General features: G+C 40.0%; 1 protein-coding gene across 1 annotated transcript; it reads left to right on the top strand.

Moving 5' to 3' along the window:
• The first annotated feature begins 7,582 nt into the window (after positions 1 to 7,582).
• LOC143031591 (uncharacterized) lies at positions 7,583 to 8,083 on the top strand. The gene has a single exon (XM_076195644.1). The coding sequence runs from the start codon at positions 7,583 to 7,585 to the stop codon at positions 8,081 to 8,083; it is 501 nt and encodes a 166-aa protein (XP_076051759.1).
• The last annotated feature ends 7,738 nt before the right edge of the window (positions 8,084 to 15,821 follow it).

Here is a 15,821-nt window from a genome sequence, read left to right as displayed (position 1 = left end):
GTAAGAAAGACCTTGTTCAACATAACCCAACATTTCCATTGGCCCACGGTTGTCAAAGATGTTGCCCAATATTGTAAAACATGTCATACATGTCAACTTGTAGGTAAGCCCAACCAGAAAATTGTAGAAGCTCCACTCCATCCCATTCCTGTAATGGAAGAGCCATTTAAAAAAGTTCTTATTGACTGTGTAGGACCTTTACCTCCTTCAAGTAAAGGAAATCAGTACATTCTCACAATCATGTGTATGAGCACTCGTTTTCCAGAAGCAATTCCTTTAAAAAATATTAAAGCTCAAAACATAATCAGAGAAATGTTGAAATATTTCACTATGGTAGGATTTCCTAAGAACATTCAAAGTGATCAAGGAAGTAATTTTCTTTCCAACAAGTTTAGAGAAACTCTTGTAACACTAGGTATAAATCATATAACTTCCTCCGCCTATCATCCTCAATCACAAGGTGCTCTAGAGCGCTTTCACCAAACGCTCAAGACAATGTTAAGAATCTTCTGTGCTGAGAACACTCGAAATTGGGAAGACGGACTCCCCTTTTTGTTGTTCGCCACCCGAACAACAATTCAAGAAAGCCTTGGATTCAGCCCGTCAGAATTAGTCTTCGGTCATGAAGTCCGTGGTCCCCTAAAGATACTTCATGAACAATGGATGAAAGAAGAACCACCTGTTCCTTCTTTGAAATACGTGTCCCAGGTCACCGAGAAGTTGTTAGAAGCTTGGAAGTTGGCAAGAGAGAACTTGACGAATGCTCAACGAGTAATGAAAGGTCGGTATGATAAAAATTCTAAACTTAGAACTTTCTCTCCAGGAGATCAAGTGTTACTTTATCTTCCCATACCAGGAGATCCATTGCAGGCTAAATACAAAGGACCCTATGAAGTCTTGTCCAGAGCCAGTGATCTCAACTACATAATCAAAACTCCAGACAGAAGAAAGAGTTCCCGTCTCTGTCACATAAATACCTTAAAACCTTATCATTCCCGAGATCCAATTCCAGCTTGCAGCTCTACCACAATAGAATCGGAAGAGCCTCCTGATAACCTGCCTAATCCTCCTGAGATTCCCTTGGAAAACTCTCGGATACAAAAAAATCATCAGATAAAAGTAGGACACTTATCTGAGAAACAAGATGTAGCAGAACCATTGAATGACCTGTTGAGAAAAGACCACGACTTCGTGTGGACGCCTACCTATGAGACGGCCTTCAAAAACCTGAAGTCCCTTCTCACTAACGCACCAGTTCTAAGGGCACCCGACTTCCAACGACCCTTTCTTCTGCAAGTCGACGCCAACGACACCTGTATCGGTGCCGCCCTCTTGCAAGAACACAATGAAGTTCTTCACGCTATCACCTACTACAGCAAGAAGCTGTCCCCTGCGCAGAAGAACTACTCCGTACTTCTAGAACGTAGCTTTTCAACAGAAAGTGAAAAGCTTTCCCAAACGGTGGAGGTGTAACGTAATATTAGATATTACGTCATATGTGTAATTATGTTATAGAATTATGTTCCTTTGTATTACATAACTATGTTCATATTTCTTATCTATGTATGTATTGTAACAATGTTAAGCAGTAACGCCCGTCCACTATATGTAATCTTGCCTACGTGCGGAGAGGTGCGCACTCTTGTAGAACAAACAGACAAGCGAAATCCTGAATAGTTCGGAGCGCACAGATTTGACAGTTACTAAATAAATAGATTGTTCAAGCGAGTCGAGGGTCCTAAAACTACCCATGTTGACGTGTTAACTTACCCTCCTCCTCACCCGCACACTCACCCGGAAGTATTCAGTTTCCGGTCCAATGGTATATAAGCGGTTGAATTCGCTGACTCGTTGTCATTTTTCGCTCTATTGATCTCTTGATAAAAATACAAGTTTGGACTCATGAGACGATTGGTGTGAAGTGATCACCCTTTTTGCCTACATTACGTGTCTGATATACATTGCATTACTTTACTTATATTTGTACTTATTACTTATTCTGATGCATGTTCCTGATCTCTTTGTACTTAGATAGTACCATATTGTATACTTATCTTGTTTCTTATTTGAACGATAATTTCCATATTCTCATAATCATGTAACGGTCCCATTGACCCTACTGCCCATTCTCTTTTGTGTTGATTGCCTGTAAATATTTTCCATTAATAATTTCGTTTACTAGTTTTATCGCTAGTTTAATATTCCTTTCCTGGAATCTTCTTTGTTACCTTTACTTCTAGTCTTACGAATGATCTAGGCCCTGACCAGATAGTTCAGTCCTACAGTGGCTTCTAGAAGTGCGCTGGTTCTTAAGCACTTAGACGTTATACGTAACGTCTCTTCACATACCAGCAGCCCGTAACATCATCCTCATCTCTTCTGTAATCACCATAAACTCTGTAATCAGCATCACCTTTGCAAAAAACCACCGTAATTGCAACCACCATAGCCATTTCTCCCGCCATTGCCATTTCTGTCACCATCACCATTTCCGCCATGGCACCACACACCATCTTCACCACCACCAAACCGCACCGTTACGTCTCCGCCACCCACTTCTTCATGACGTCCTCACCCTCTGGCTCCCGCCATCACTTACTTCGTACATGAAAGATCACGAGAAGTGGACAAAGCGGAGCGTAAAGCAATATCAGAGTCTGGAACTGGAGCCGTCCTTTCGGTTCATTCAGTTCGTTACGATACTTGACAGTTTATTGGCATTTCTTCCAGAGTGCCTGGCGCCACACCAAAAATGACTGGATGAAAAGATACCTCGTTTCCTTTGTACCTCCCCATGTTCCAGTAGACGTCATCTTCATTTAGAGTTAATGGGATTTTTTTCTTTTTGTTAGCTTAATGTACGTGAATACAAATGAGCATGCACGCACGCATGCGTGTGTGAAACACACACACACACACACACACACACACACACACACACACACACACACACACACACACACACACAGACACACACGCGCACACACGCACACATACGCACACCTATACATCATACATACATACACACATTCATACATACATACATACATACATACATACATACATACATACATACATATATACTCGTGTATATATACATATATATATACATATATATGTGTATATATATATATAAATACATATATGCATATATATGTGTGTATATATATATAAATACATATATACATATATACATATATAAATACATATATACATATATATATGTATATATATATGTATATATATGTATATATACATATGTATATATATATATATATATATACATACATTTATGTATATATATGTATATATATATATATATATATATACACACATACATTTATGTATATATGTATATATATATATATATATATACACACATACATTTATGTATGCAATAAAAACACTAGGAACGTGTGTTCACAAATGCGTAAGTAACCACTAGGAAAAGTAAACTAACGAAGCAGAGCGCTTTCGTATAATTACATCTTCAGTTCAGATACAAAGAAGGAATTATAAAATGAAGAAACAAGGTACAGAATATATGACTGAGTGAGACATGGCGAAGAGGGCATTCGGAGAGGTAGTGGAAGAAATACACGTGACGTTAGATACCGTCCTGGTAATCAACAAGTTATGAACAATTGAGGCGTCCGGTGGTAAAGGGTCGACATCGCCAAATCAACAATTTTGAGTTAGACCTAGAAAATTATCGAGAAATCCATTTCCTATTATTTCCACATATTGGCCAAGCAATATCTTGTGTCAAAATGACACAAGAAAAATTGTTTGAAATTGGTGCACAACAGGCGCATGTAACTAAGGGGTGCAAGGGTCTGGCTTCAAAGATGCCAAGATGTTTGTTGTGAACTCTGACAACAAGGCAGGCTTCAAAATCAAGAATGGTTATGAGACTTGTAAGTCTACCTTTGTGAAGTTGCAAAAGGGGAAGCGGAGCGAGTATGATACTCAAATTTTTTTCCTACCTGGTGTACCTCTTCAGCAACTGTATAAGAAGCCAATCATGTTGACTAAAGAGAATTTTAAAGATGCGATGTATCTAAGTCACTATGTTCACCCATCATATAAGGATTTCTACGATGACCTTCGTCGGGGACAAGAGTCCTTGTTGGAAGATGACGTCGCCACCACCGGGGAGCAAGAGGACAACCCGGATGACGACATCATCGATTATGATTAACCCCCCCCCCCCCAATGCTTCTACCGGCGCTTTCTCTGCACAGATGAGGATGTAAGTGTTTGTAGTAATTATCTGACAATAATCTATGAACCATTTGCATTGGGAACCGAGGGGAAAATACTGTAAATGTGTGGTATGTTAAAATTGCCAATCTATAAAAACTCATAAAAAATTGTTTTTAGGTTTACAATGAAATGGTTCATAGTGTATTTATGGTGAACAAAGAAGTTTTTAAAAATGTAAAAAAAATTGGGTTTTCCTATTTTCATATCTGTTTTGCATATTGGGGTATGCAAATTTTGGTGTGTTATGATTTTCTTTTCCAACACAACATTATTATTTTTTCGTTTTTTCGTATATGGCCAGGCAAGACGAGTAAAATACATACAAACGTGGATGTAATAAGTCAAGAGAAGTGCCCAGTATCGATAGTTCAACTTTGAACGCGTTTTAATGCCCCTACACACTGTCAGTCATGACTGCACAATATTCATGATTGCGCAAGCATATCCTGTGTGAGTGGGTGTGATTGAGTGTTTGCGCAGATAATTGAGGAATTTCCAACACGGTTTGATTTTGTAAGCTCAAGCATAGTAGTTACACCATCATGAGTGATAGTGGCGATGATTGCGCCAACAGTTCAGTCTTTCCTTTGTCGCCAAGAATGGCTATGCATGCAGCCTCTTTACTCATCTTCACTCCACAAAATCCAAGAGGTAATGATTGCTCAATCTTACTGACAGTGTGTGTCCCAAACACTGTTTGCACAATCTCGATGACTATGCAGTCATGACTGACAGTGTATAGGGGCCTTTACTTAAAATCAGGTATTGGCGATGTCGCCCCTTGACCGGACGCCTCAATTGTCCCATACTTGTTGGTTACCAGGACGGTATCTAACGTCACGTGTAATTCTTCCACTACCTCTCCGAATGCCCTCTTCACCATGTCTCACTCAGTCATATATTCTGCACCTTGTTTCTTTATTTTGTAATTCCTTCTTTGTATCTGCACTGAAGATGTAATTATACGAAAGCGCTCTGCTTCGTTAGTTTACTTTTCCTAGTGGTTACTTACGCACATTTATGTATATATACATATATATACATATATATCTATGTATACATATATATATATATATGTATATATACTCTTACTCATACTCCAATGGCTATCAGGACTGCAGTCCCTTCACCGCTTTCACTATGCCTCTCCAGCCCAATCTGTCCTCCGCTGTTTCTTCCAATTTTGTAGGTCAGGGTTAATGCCGGCCACGTCATTCGCCACTCCATCCCTCCACCGGTACCTAGGTCTTCCCAGGGGGCGTCTACCCCTTATACTTCCCTCCATCATAATTTTTGGCCATCTTGTTGGCTCCCTCCTGGAACAGTGACCGGCCCACCTTGCCCTTCTCCCACTTGCGACAGTATGTAGCATTTGTTGTCCTGTCTGTTCTCTAATTTCTCTATTGTGCCTTCGTCTCCATTCTCCCGATTTCGCATCATACACTGGGCCCAGAATTCTTCTAATAATGGTGTTTTCAAAGACTTCAAGTTTTCTTTTTCTTTGTTTGTTCAATGTCCAAGTCTCACTCTTGGTCTAATTACAATGTTGTATGTTCTAATTTTTGTTATATAGATATATATATATATATATATATATATATATATATACACATACATTTATATATATATATGTATATATATGTATATATGTATGTATATCTATATACATACATATATATATATATATATATATATATATGTATATATACATATATATAAGTGTGTTTAACAAAGTGTACTGATTTCAAATGCTCATTATGATAAGATAACAATGATAGAATATTAAACTTGATATTTAGTGATCTTACATAGCATGGCCTTGATTCTGACATCCAAGTTACGTCCCGCATCCCTCAGTGTTTCAGGTATGACTGGCTGGGGGAAGCTGGCCACATTTAGCTTGAGCTGGTTGGTTGTAGTAGGTTAATGAGCGTACACAGACCCCTTGATGGCGCTCCAAATCCATGAAGTCCATTGGGTTAAGGTCATGGCTATGAGGAATCCATCCGTGTTTGGTCCCAAGGGCAAGTGTAGCGAGGTCATTCCTTAATCACCGGCCTCTCTAGAATACTCGTACCAGAGTTATATTGTTGATATTGTCAATATTGTCACCTCCTTGCTAGGATTTTGATTACAGAAATATGGCCATATAACCAATATTAATACTGTATCATATCTCAGATATATATGTAAATATATATAGATATTAGTGCTATTATTCTGTAAAGTGTAAATCGCATCCTTAATCACCGGTCTCTCTAGAACTTATCCATCCTGCCCTCTAACTAACTAATACTCGTACCAGAGTTATATTGTTAATATTGTCAATATTGTCACCTCCTTGCTAGGATTTTGATTACAGAAATATGGCCATATAACCAATATTAATACTGTGTTATATCTCAGATATATATGTAAATATATATAGATATTAGTACTATTATTCTGTGAAGTGTAAATCGCATCCTGTAAACCTATTTAGTTGTGGTGCTATAAAACATATTGTTATATGTCCTTTTTGCATCAAAATTATGTTCCACCACCAAGTGAACAGGCTCGTTTAGTACACCTCACATTGTTTTTTAAATAAACAGTTCCGAGAGAATCAAAGTTCCAGTAATTCCTTCCTCTCACCAAAGAAACGCTTTGGCATTTGGCAACCTATTAGTAACCAAAACAATGATTATTACAATTAGTGACCCTCGCTCCGGATAGCCCAGCCGCCGCAGCCAGCCCAGCAATTTCAGAGAGCCCAGTGGACGCCGGCCCCAGCAGAGAGTCCAGGCGCCGCCACCCTCCAGGAGCTGCCGCCGCCACCGCCCGGGAGCTGCTGCCACCGCCACCGCCGCCTCCACCGCCCGGGATCTGCCACCACCGCACCGGAGCTGCCACCGCCGCCCGGCCGCCGCGCCGCCTCGCCGCCTCGCCTCCTGTTCCATGGAGAGGCAAATCTCTACCCGATCGCAACCACTGTCCCCTGGAAAAGCGAACCTCTGCCCGGCCGCCGTCTCACTGTCCCCTGGAGAGGCGAACCTCTGCCCGATGCTGTCTCGTCTTCCCGTCTTTATAGGACCCAATTCTCTGCTCATTTATAGCGCCCAGGTTTATTAACTATAGTGCCCGACAGTGTTACTTATAGTGCCCAGGATTATAGTGACCAGGATTATCTATTTTTGCTCAGTTAGTGATACCACCGAAACTAGTGTCCAAACTGTGCTCGTGTTAGTTCCCCATATACTGTGCTAGTGCCCCATATAGTGTCAAGTGTGGTAATACCCGCTATTGTTAGTGACATTGACAATTTTGTCCTGCAAAGATGGCTCACAAAGTTACAACCTCAGTCGCCTTCCGTGCACCTGCATTCTGCTCCCAGGACCTATCCATGTGGTTCTCCATCTTGGAATGCAATTTAAGGCCTATTCGATCACTGCTAGCCTCACTAAATGCTGTCCTGCCACCTGATATCTTATTACAAGTCTCCGACGTCATCGTAAAAGCTGTCACTTCTACCACTCCTTATGAAGACCTCAAGAAAGCTGTCCTAGCGCGCCTTCAGAATACTATAGTGGTTCGTCTCCAAGAGCTCCTCACCAGAGAAGAACTCGGCAATGAGAGGCCCTCCGATCTTTTTCGACGCATGAAAACACTGCTGGCAGATAAATACGACTCCTTTGACAGGGAAGTGTTCAAGCAACTGTTCTACCAACGGTTGCCTCCTGCGACCCAACGCAGCCTTTTCACTGTCAAAGACATCCTTGCCGTGGATGAACTTGCAAACCTTGCCGATGAATTTATGGGAATTCTTCCACTAGCATAATCGTCTGCCGTCTCGACCGTCACTGCACAAGACACCACGCAACTTACCAATCTTGTTTCCCAACTTTCTCTGCAAGTCCGGTAGATGCAGAAACAACTCGATAACCACTCACGTTCCCGTTCGTTTTCTCGACACCGTTTTCAGCGCAGATCACGCTCTAGGAACCGTACTTTCTACTCCCCGGTATGTTTCTACCGTCAGAAGTGTAAAGCACCATGCACCTACACTAAGCCTTTAAACCCCAGCAACGAGCATTAACGGTGCATAGTGCTCGTACCTCCTCCTCCACGCTGCTTCATCTATGCGACCCCTTTCGAGCACCAAGTTCCTGGTCGACTCTGGTCCCGATGTCTGTGTTTTGCCAACCCGAGTATGTCATAAGTTCCTGCCTCAAATCTTGCACCTTTACGCAACCAACTGTACCAAGATTCCAGTGTACAAGCACCATACCATGCAATTCAACCTTAAGCTCCACCGTTCCTTCGAGTGAACCTTTTACGTAGGAAATGTCTCCCAACCCATCTTGGGTGCTGATTTCCTGTCCCACTATGGCCTTTTGGTAGATTTCAGAGGCCGTAAATTGATTGACCCATTCACTTCCGTCACAACGAGCGCACAGTATGCACCTGGCGAAAGCACACGCTTTGCTGTCATCCAAAATCTAATCACCAGTTCTCCTCCTTGGGGCTGTTGAAGGATAATTCGCGCACAGTATCGCTATTCGGTCGAATCCTTGTGACTGATGCTGTACGTCCGCTGTTACATTTGTGTGCATTGTGGACAGTACCCTTATTTGTAAAGTGATTGGCAAACCTATGAATGATATTATTCTTTGGTGCGGCACAGCCGACGAAGGATCATGACTTACGCTTTGGCCTCACACCAAAGTTGAACAATTTTCATTTTCTGCTCTGCCGTAAATACCGTATTGTCAAAAACCACAACCAGAAAAGAAAAAGTGTGTCCATTAGATCACGAAGAAATTACAGGCATTTGAAGTATGTACACTTTTATTGAAACCCCTTTTATATACATATATATATATATATATATATATATGTATATATATATATATATATATATATATATATATATATATATATATATACATATATATATATATATATATATATATATTAGTATAAATGGGCAGTAAATTTTCTTGTAGACATGTTCGATTGAAGACCAGAGCTAATTCAATATCCACTATCTTCTTAGTGATTTTCTCAAATTTCCGAATAGTTTGTTTGTATCTTGAAGGGATGTCAAAAACAAGGCTTCCGAGATCCATGGTGTTATCATAACGAAAAACATTACACAAAATTTAAAATACGAGCTTTCGGTTGAATCATACAACCATCTTCAGGTAAGTAAGAATAAATGTACAAAGCAGGAGTTTAAATAAGAGTAAATGAAGGAACTTGGAGAGTTAGGTCGTAGCTAGACGTCAGGTACTGGACGGAGGTGAAGGCTTCGTTTCAGCGGGACGTCAGATTACTGTAGCCGGACCTTAGTTTGGTCTTTGTTGCCACGCAGCCTCGCTGTGTAGTTGTAAAGCACTAGCTGTGTCCGTCTGTATATTAATGATAGGGGTGTATTGTGTAATGTAGACTCTTTCCAAGATGTGTAGTTTCTTGTTGTTGTTGTATTAAGTATTTTTGTATTGTTAGCTAAATCTTGTCTGCTTGGAGTTTTGTTGTGTGTTTGTATCATGTGTTTGGGTATACTTCCTTTACGGGCGTGCATTGTGAGTCTCCTCCTCACAGAGGTAGTGGTAACACCAATATAAGTAGCATTAGGGAGAAGTTTGGAACTTTCTTCGGGGCTAGTGAATTGGTACACCACATTAGTCTGTTTGAGGAGAGAGTTGTTTTTAGTCATATTATTTCTCATTATAAGGTTAGAGACTTTTGCGTTTTTGAAGTATACGATGAGGGTCATTTTATCGTGTGGGTTGGTGCATGTGACGTTATGTGCAAGGTTGCTGAGATGGAGCTCCTCCTTCAGTCCCTTCTCCAACTCTAGGAAGATGGTAAGGTTACTATTTCCTCAGATTTACAACCCCAGTTATTAGCTGAAACCGCCAAAAGGCGCAGTCACAAAAATAGTTCCCTCCTCTCTCCACAATTCAAACGAGCCGCCTCGAGTTACGCAACAACCCCAACCTCGTCATTCGACGAGCTGACAAGTCTTCTATTTATGTCTTACTTAACAAAGAGGACTATTTCTCTAAGATTAACCACATCCTCTCCGACACTTAAATTCAAGAAAATTTCTAGTGATCCCACCAGCAAACTTAAGGTTCAGGTTAACAAACTCATCGCAGCTAATAACGCAGTCGTGGACCATCTGCATATTCCTCCCGTTAGCATATTCTCGCCCTCCTCTTCCTCCTCTTTCTCCTCCTCCTTTTTCTCCTCCCCCTTTTCCTCCTCCCCTTGCTCCTCCTTCGCTCTTCCAGGGGTCTCCTCCTGCGTTCGTTCGGCGCGGTGAGGTGGTGGGGGACCCTTGTCCTCCTTCCTTCACTAAATCGGGTGCCCTCCTGGAAACACTATTTCTTTTTTAATGAAGAGCATTTCTAAGAGGAACCCGTGACATTCTCTAAGCCTTGTCACTGACGAAGGCGATTTTTTTTTTATTCAGCTGAGGGAAACCTCTTTGCAATCAAAGAGCTCTTTTACAACGCTCTTATGGGCTTTCAAACGTTTTTCCTTTGTTTCTTTGGGCTTTAAATCAGAAGCTCTTTTTTCTTCTGTAGCCTCTCGAAGCCTTCCTATTCCAGAAGCTGATTTTTCTTTCTTTTTTTCTAGTCCGACAGGACGCAATGCTCTGCAGGCAGACGCTTTCCAGTAGTCGTGCTGGATCAGCTTGGAGTGTCGATGAGCACTTTCCAGCTCTTGACACTCCTTCCCGTTCGATGTCTGGGCGGTTAAGTGCTTTGTAATGGGGGGATAGCCCTCTCCATTTCTGGAAGTCGTTTTGATGTGGGCAATCGCACTTTTCGTCACAAAATATAAATCACACATTTTATTGGGCTTTTCAAGTCTCCTGGAATACAATTTCCAGTGATTTGTTCTCAATATTTCTGTTCCTCTTCTGGCTTTTTTAGTCCCCAGGAGCACAATTTCCATTGGATTTTATCCCCAAGAGATCTTTGTCTCTTTAGTGACCTTTCCAGTCTAATTTGTCTCCAAGAGTGATGAACCTCGCCGGCGGCCTTCCCACAGGGTGAGGTCTTTTTAGGCATTTAAGTCCGGAGAGGGCTAATACACCAGACTTTCTGTATATACGTTGGACTTTGAACTTTCTGTATCATTTCTGGGCTTTCAATATCACTTTCCAATATTCTTTTACGGACTCTTACCAGACTTTCTGTATGTATCTTTTACTTCAGACTTTCTGTATCTTTTTCGGGCTTTCATTTTCACTTTCAATGTTCCTTTATGGGCTTGTATTATTCTCTATTTTACCTTTTAATTGTTTATCATTTGGGACCTTGCGACTTTGAAGCCATCCGTGGTGGCAAGACTTTCTGTATATCTTTTGGACTTCAAACTTTCTGTATAATTTTTGGGCTTTCATTTTCACTTTCCAGGTTTCTTTTATGTATTCTATGGGCTTATTTCTTTATTATATCTTTTTATTTTTTATCTTTTTGGGCCTTTTCCTTTGTTGCCATCCTTGGTGGCAATACTCTTATTTGACACTTTCCATCCTTTCTTCTCATAATACGGCAGGACTATTATGGCCAGAAGCAAGTTTTCTGGGTTAAAAATTATGAGCTTCCAAAGCTCTGATCTCAGCACGTCGTCCAGTCGAATTTTGTCTGGACCGACGGGCTTTCTTCTGGAACGTCTACAGAGCCTGCAAACGTGATGGTACGGGCTGTTGATAGTGAGGCAGTCCTTGGCCTCACAGACCCAGTCCTGTGGTGCTGGTGACAGCTTCTTTGGCTGGGCAATCCCAAATGGGAAACTCTCCTGAGTGGCGTTCGAGGTGGAAGGTGAGTGGGCGGTGGTGTCTTCGTTCCTCTCGACGTCATAATCTTTACCCGCTGGGGCAAAGGCGTCCTCGGGAAGGGCGACGCACGCAGCGCCCAATCGCCCTCTCCTAAGATTGGGTGGCTGGCCCAACGCGGAGACACTGCATTCCATATCCATTGCCACATTCTTCACATGTCATGCGTAAGGATACTCGCCCCAGCAACGCATCATGTCTGTTCATTTCTAACTTCTGTTTTCAAATTATTTTTCTGTTCATTTTAGTATTCATCGTTGTTTTATTTAACTTCTTCTTGTATTCTATGTATCTCTTTTTTATTCATGTATGTATTTATCTACCTATATTTGTTTATTTACTTATTCCTTTATTCATTTATCTATCTATCTATCTATTTTTGCTAATGATAGCCACGCAACATGTTTGATCCATTGTCTTATATATATACATATATATATATATATATATATATATATATATATATATATATATATATATATATATGTGTGTGTGTGTGTGTGTGTGTGTATAAGTATATATATATATATATACATATATATATGTATATGTGTTTATGTTTATATATGTATATGTATATATATATATATGTTTATATATATACATATATATATATATACATATATATATATATATATATATATATATATATATATATATACATACACACACACACACACACACACACACACACACACACACACACACACACACACACACACACACACACACACACACACACACACACACACACACACATATATATATATATATATATATATATATACACATATATATATATATATTTATATATGTACATATATATATATATATATCAAGGACTACTGGGTCCGCTAGCGGATGCCATTGCTTTCTTTGTAACCTAACATTTTATATATCAAAACTAGAAACCTAACATGGTATATAGGACAAATATATCAACTATTTACTTATTCAATGCAGTATAAGTTAATATAAACTTTTATAGTGAAATAAGAAACTATTTTTAAGGCACTGTTATGCTTTGAAATGCCAGTTTTAGCCGGACTTAACAGGTATTATTGTATGAGGTTAGTGGACACCAGGGTTGGCGATTTTTTTTTATCTTTTTAAAAAATATATAAAAAATCGATTTTTTTTTATTTAAATCAGATTTATTTGATTTAGATAGATTTTTTTCATAGATTTTAAATATTATGGGATTGCTATCTGGTATGCGATCTGATTGCTGAAGGACATTTTTAGCATATCAATATAAGGAGCAGTGTTATATAGACTTGCCACAAGTATACAAGGAACGGTATAAGCCTACATGTATATATCACTGTGCAGCCCACAACAAGTTTCAACAAGATTCTTGTTGAATCTTGTTCTAGGTAAGCAGCTTCTCACTGAGTCAGTTGGAATCAACCACGAAGGATGTCCTCTGGACCTGGCAGAGTGGTTTCTTCAGGCAGAAAAAATGATCCTGTCCGGAATTATTTTGAAAAATTACCAACAACTTCTGGCAAAGGGTACCGAGCTAAATGCAAAGACTGCAGCCACGAACTACAGGGCATTGTGTCAAGATTAAAATTTCTCAGAGATAAATGCCAATGTCAGCCACAACATACAGAAGAAGAAATTGATGACGCAGGTAAATAATTTTACTTATATTGTGTGCATTTCTTCCTTTTCATACGCAACTATATAAATTTGGTGAACAATGGAGAGCATGTACAATAAAAATGTGAAGGCCTAAAGAAATGATACTTCAACTTCATTACTTCTAAATTTGGGTAATGACTATATCAACTTTGGGGCCTAGATGATTGTTATTCATTTCATTCAACGTTGTGTAATATATTACATAAGTTCCATTGGAATTCAGCCCACATGGGATTCAGCCCAAAGGGATTTAGCCTAACCTAACCCAACTAACCCATTATTTTTAGTGAATTTAAAAGTGGACTGAATCCTGTGTGGGCTGAATTCCAAGCCCATCTATTTCATATCCTGTTAATTATTTCCAAATAATTTTGCGGCTTGTGTGAATATGATCATTATCTAAAAAAATAACTACTCAAAAGTAGCCTAAATCACACTGTATTCATTCATTTATTTATTCATTTATAAATTATGCAATGTGCTAAAATTTTCTGTTTCCATTTCAGGATCTGTATCAACAGCTTCAATTCCTTCATCATCGGCTCCACTTGAATTAACTGCAAACCTGACTTCACCATTAAAAAGGTCACTATCAGACTCCTCCACGGGCGCCACTTCTGCTAAATAATTTTCATCTAAAAGAAAGTCATCAACATCTCTGGACAGATTTATCATAAAAACTTCAGCCTCTCAAAAGGAAAATCTCGACAAAGAAGCTGCAAGAATTATATTTGCTACAAATTCACCCTTTTGTCTTGTTCAGCATCCTCAGTTTCTCAAGATGGTTCAGAACCTGAGGCCAGGTTATATTCCTCCATCCATCCATCTTGTGTATGAAAAGGAATATAAAAAGTGTGCAGATAACCTGAATAATGAAACTGTATGTCTTTCAATTGATGGGTGGTCTTACATCCATAATGAGCCAATAATATGTGTCACTCCAACAACATCCACTGGTCAGATCTATTTAGTTGACACAATAGACACATCAGGGAAACCTCACACTGCTGAATATATTCTACAACTTGTACAAAATTCGATCAAGAAGGCTGAACAAGATTTTGGTTGTCACGTTGGAAGTGTTGTGACAGACATTGCAGCAAATGTCACCAAGATGAGAAAACTCTGAGAGGAATCGAGTGAACCTGAGCATACATATACCAAAGGCCTTTTCCTCTACACGGGGGTAGCCAAAAAGAAAAAGGCATAGAAACCACTCCCACCCATTCCATTTCCTATATATTCCACTCCCCTCCACCCTCCTCCTTCCCTCTTATTTTGGCACCTCCTGGATGATGGGTCATCCCTGCATCCTGTCTACTGCCCTGTGTCAGAAGCAGTGTCGGAAGACACAGCGCATCCACAGCAAGGCCGCTTCATAAATTCGGCGACACCCCCTCTCCGTCCCCCCCCATCCAGAAAAGGAGAAGACGGGGAGAAATCCCTTCGGGCTGCGTCAATTTTTTATCTTACATACTTCCTCACCCCATCCCCCCACCCACTCCCCCTCATGCATCATCTATACACAACCCCTCTCCATTCACCCCTATCTTCTGCCCTCTCCCGTCCTTCCTCCACAGACATTCTTCTCTTTTTTAATGCCCCTTTCACCCCATCCATCCATCCCATCCTAGGACGCCCCCTCATATTCACCCCTTCCACCTCTGCCTTCCACACTTACTAATCTTTCTTCACTCATTCTTTCCATGTGTCCGAACCATCCTAATACTCTTTCATCAACCCTATCTTCCAGGTCCCTTTCCACCCTTGTTCTCCTCCTCACCTCCTCATTTCTCACTCTCTCTAGCCTAGTAACCCCTATCATACTTCTCAGACATTTCATCTCAAACACATCCTCTCTTCCTCTCTCATGTTCCATGTTTCTGCCCCATACAGTGCTGTTGGCACAATTACTCCTTCATATAACCTCCTCTTAGCATCCATATATATATACTGTATATATATATATATATATATATATATATATATATATATATATACATATATATATATATATATATATATATATATATATATATATATATATGTACCTTGGGTCAGGTCAATTACAAGA

The sequence above is a fragment of the Oratosquilla oratoria genome, chromosome 1 (genome assembly GCF_046742065.1).
Source record: "Oratosquilla oratoria isolate Oo_2021 chromosome 1, ASM4674206v1, whole genome shotgun sequence".
Taxonomy (NCBI): domain Eukaryota; kingdom Metazoa; phylum Arthropoda; class Malacostraca; order Stomatopoda; family Squillidae; genus Oratosquilla; species Oratosquilla oratoria.
Note: the sequence above shows the minus strand (reverse complement) of the source record. Positions and strands in the feature narration are given on the sequence as shown.

Coding starts and splice junctions, on each gene's coding strand:
- LOC143031591 (XM_076195644.1), top strand. CDS start 7,583: ATGGCTCACAAAGTTACAACCTCAGTCGCCTTCCGTGCACCTGCATTC.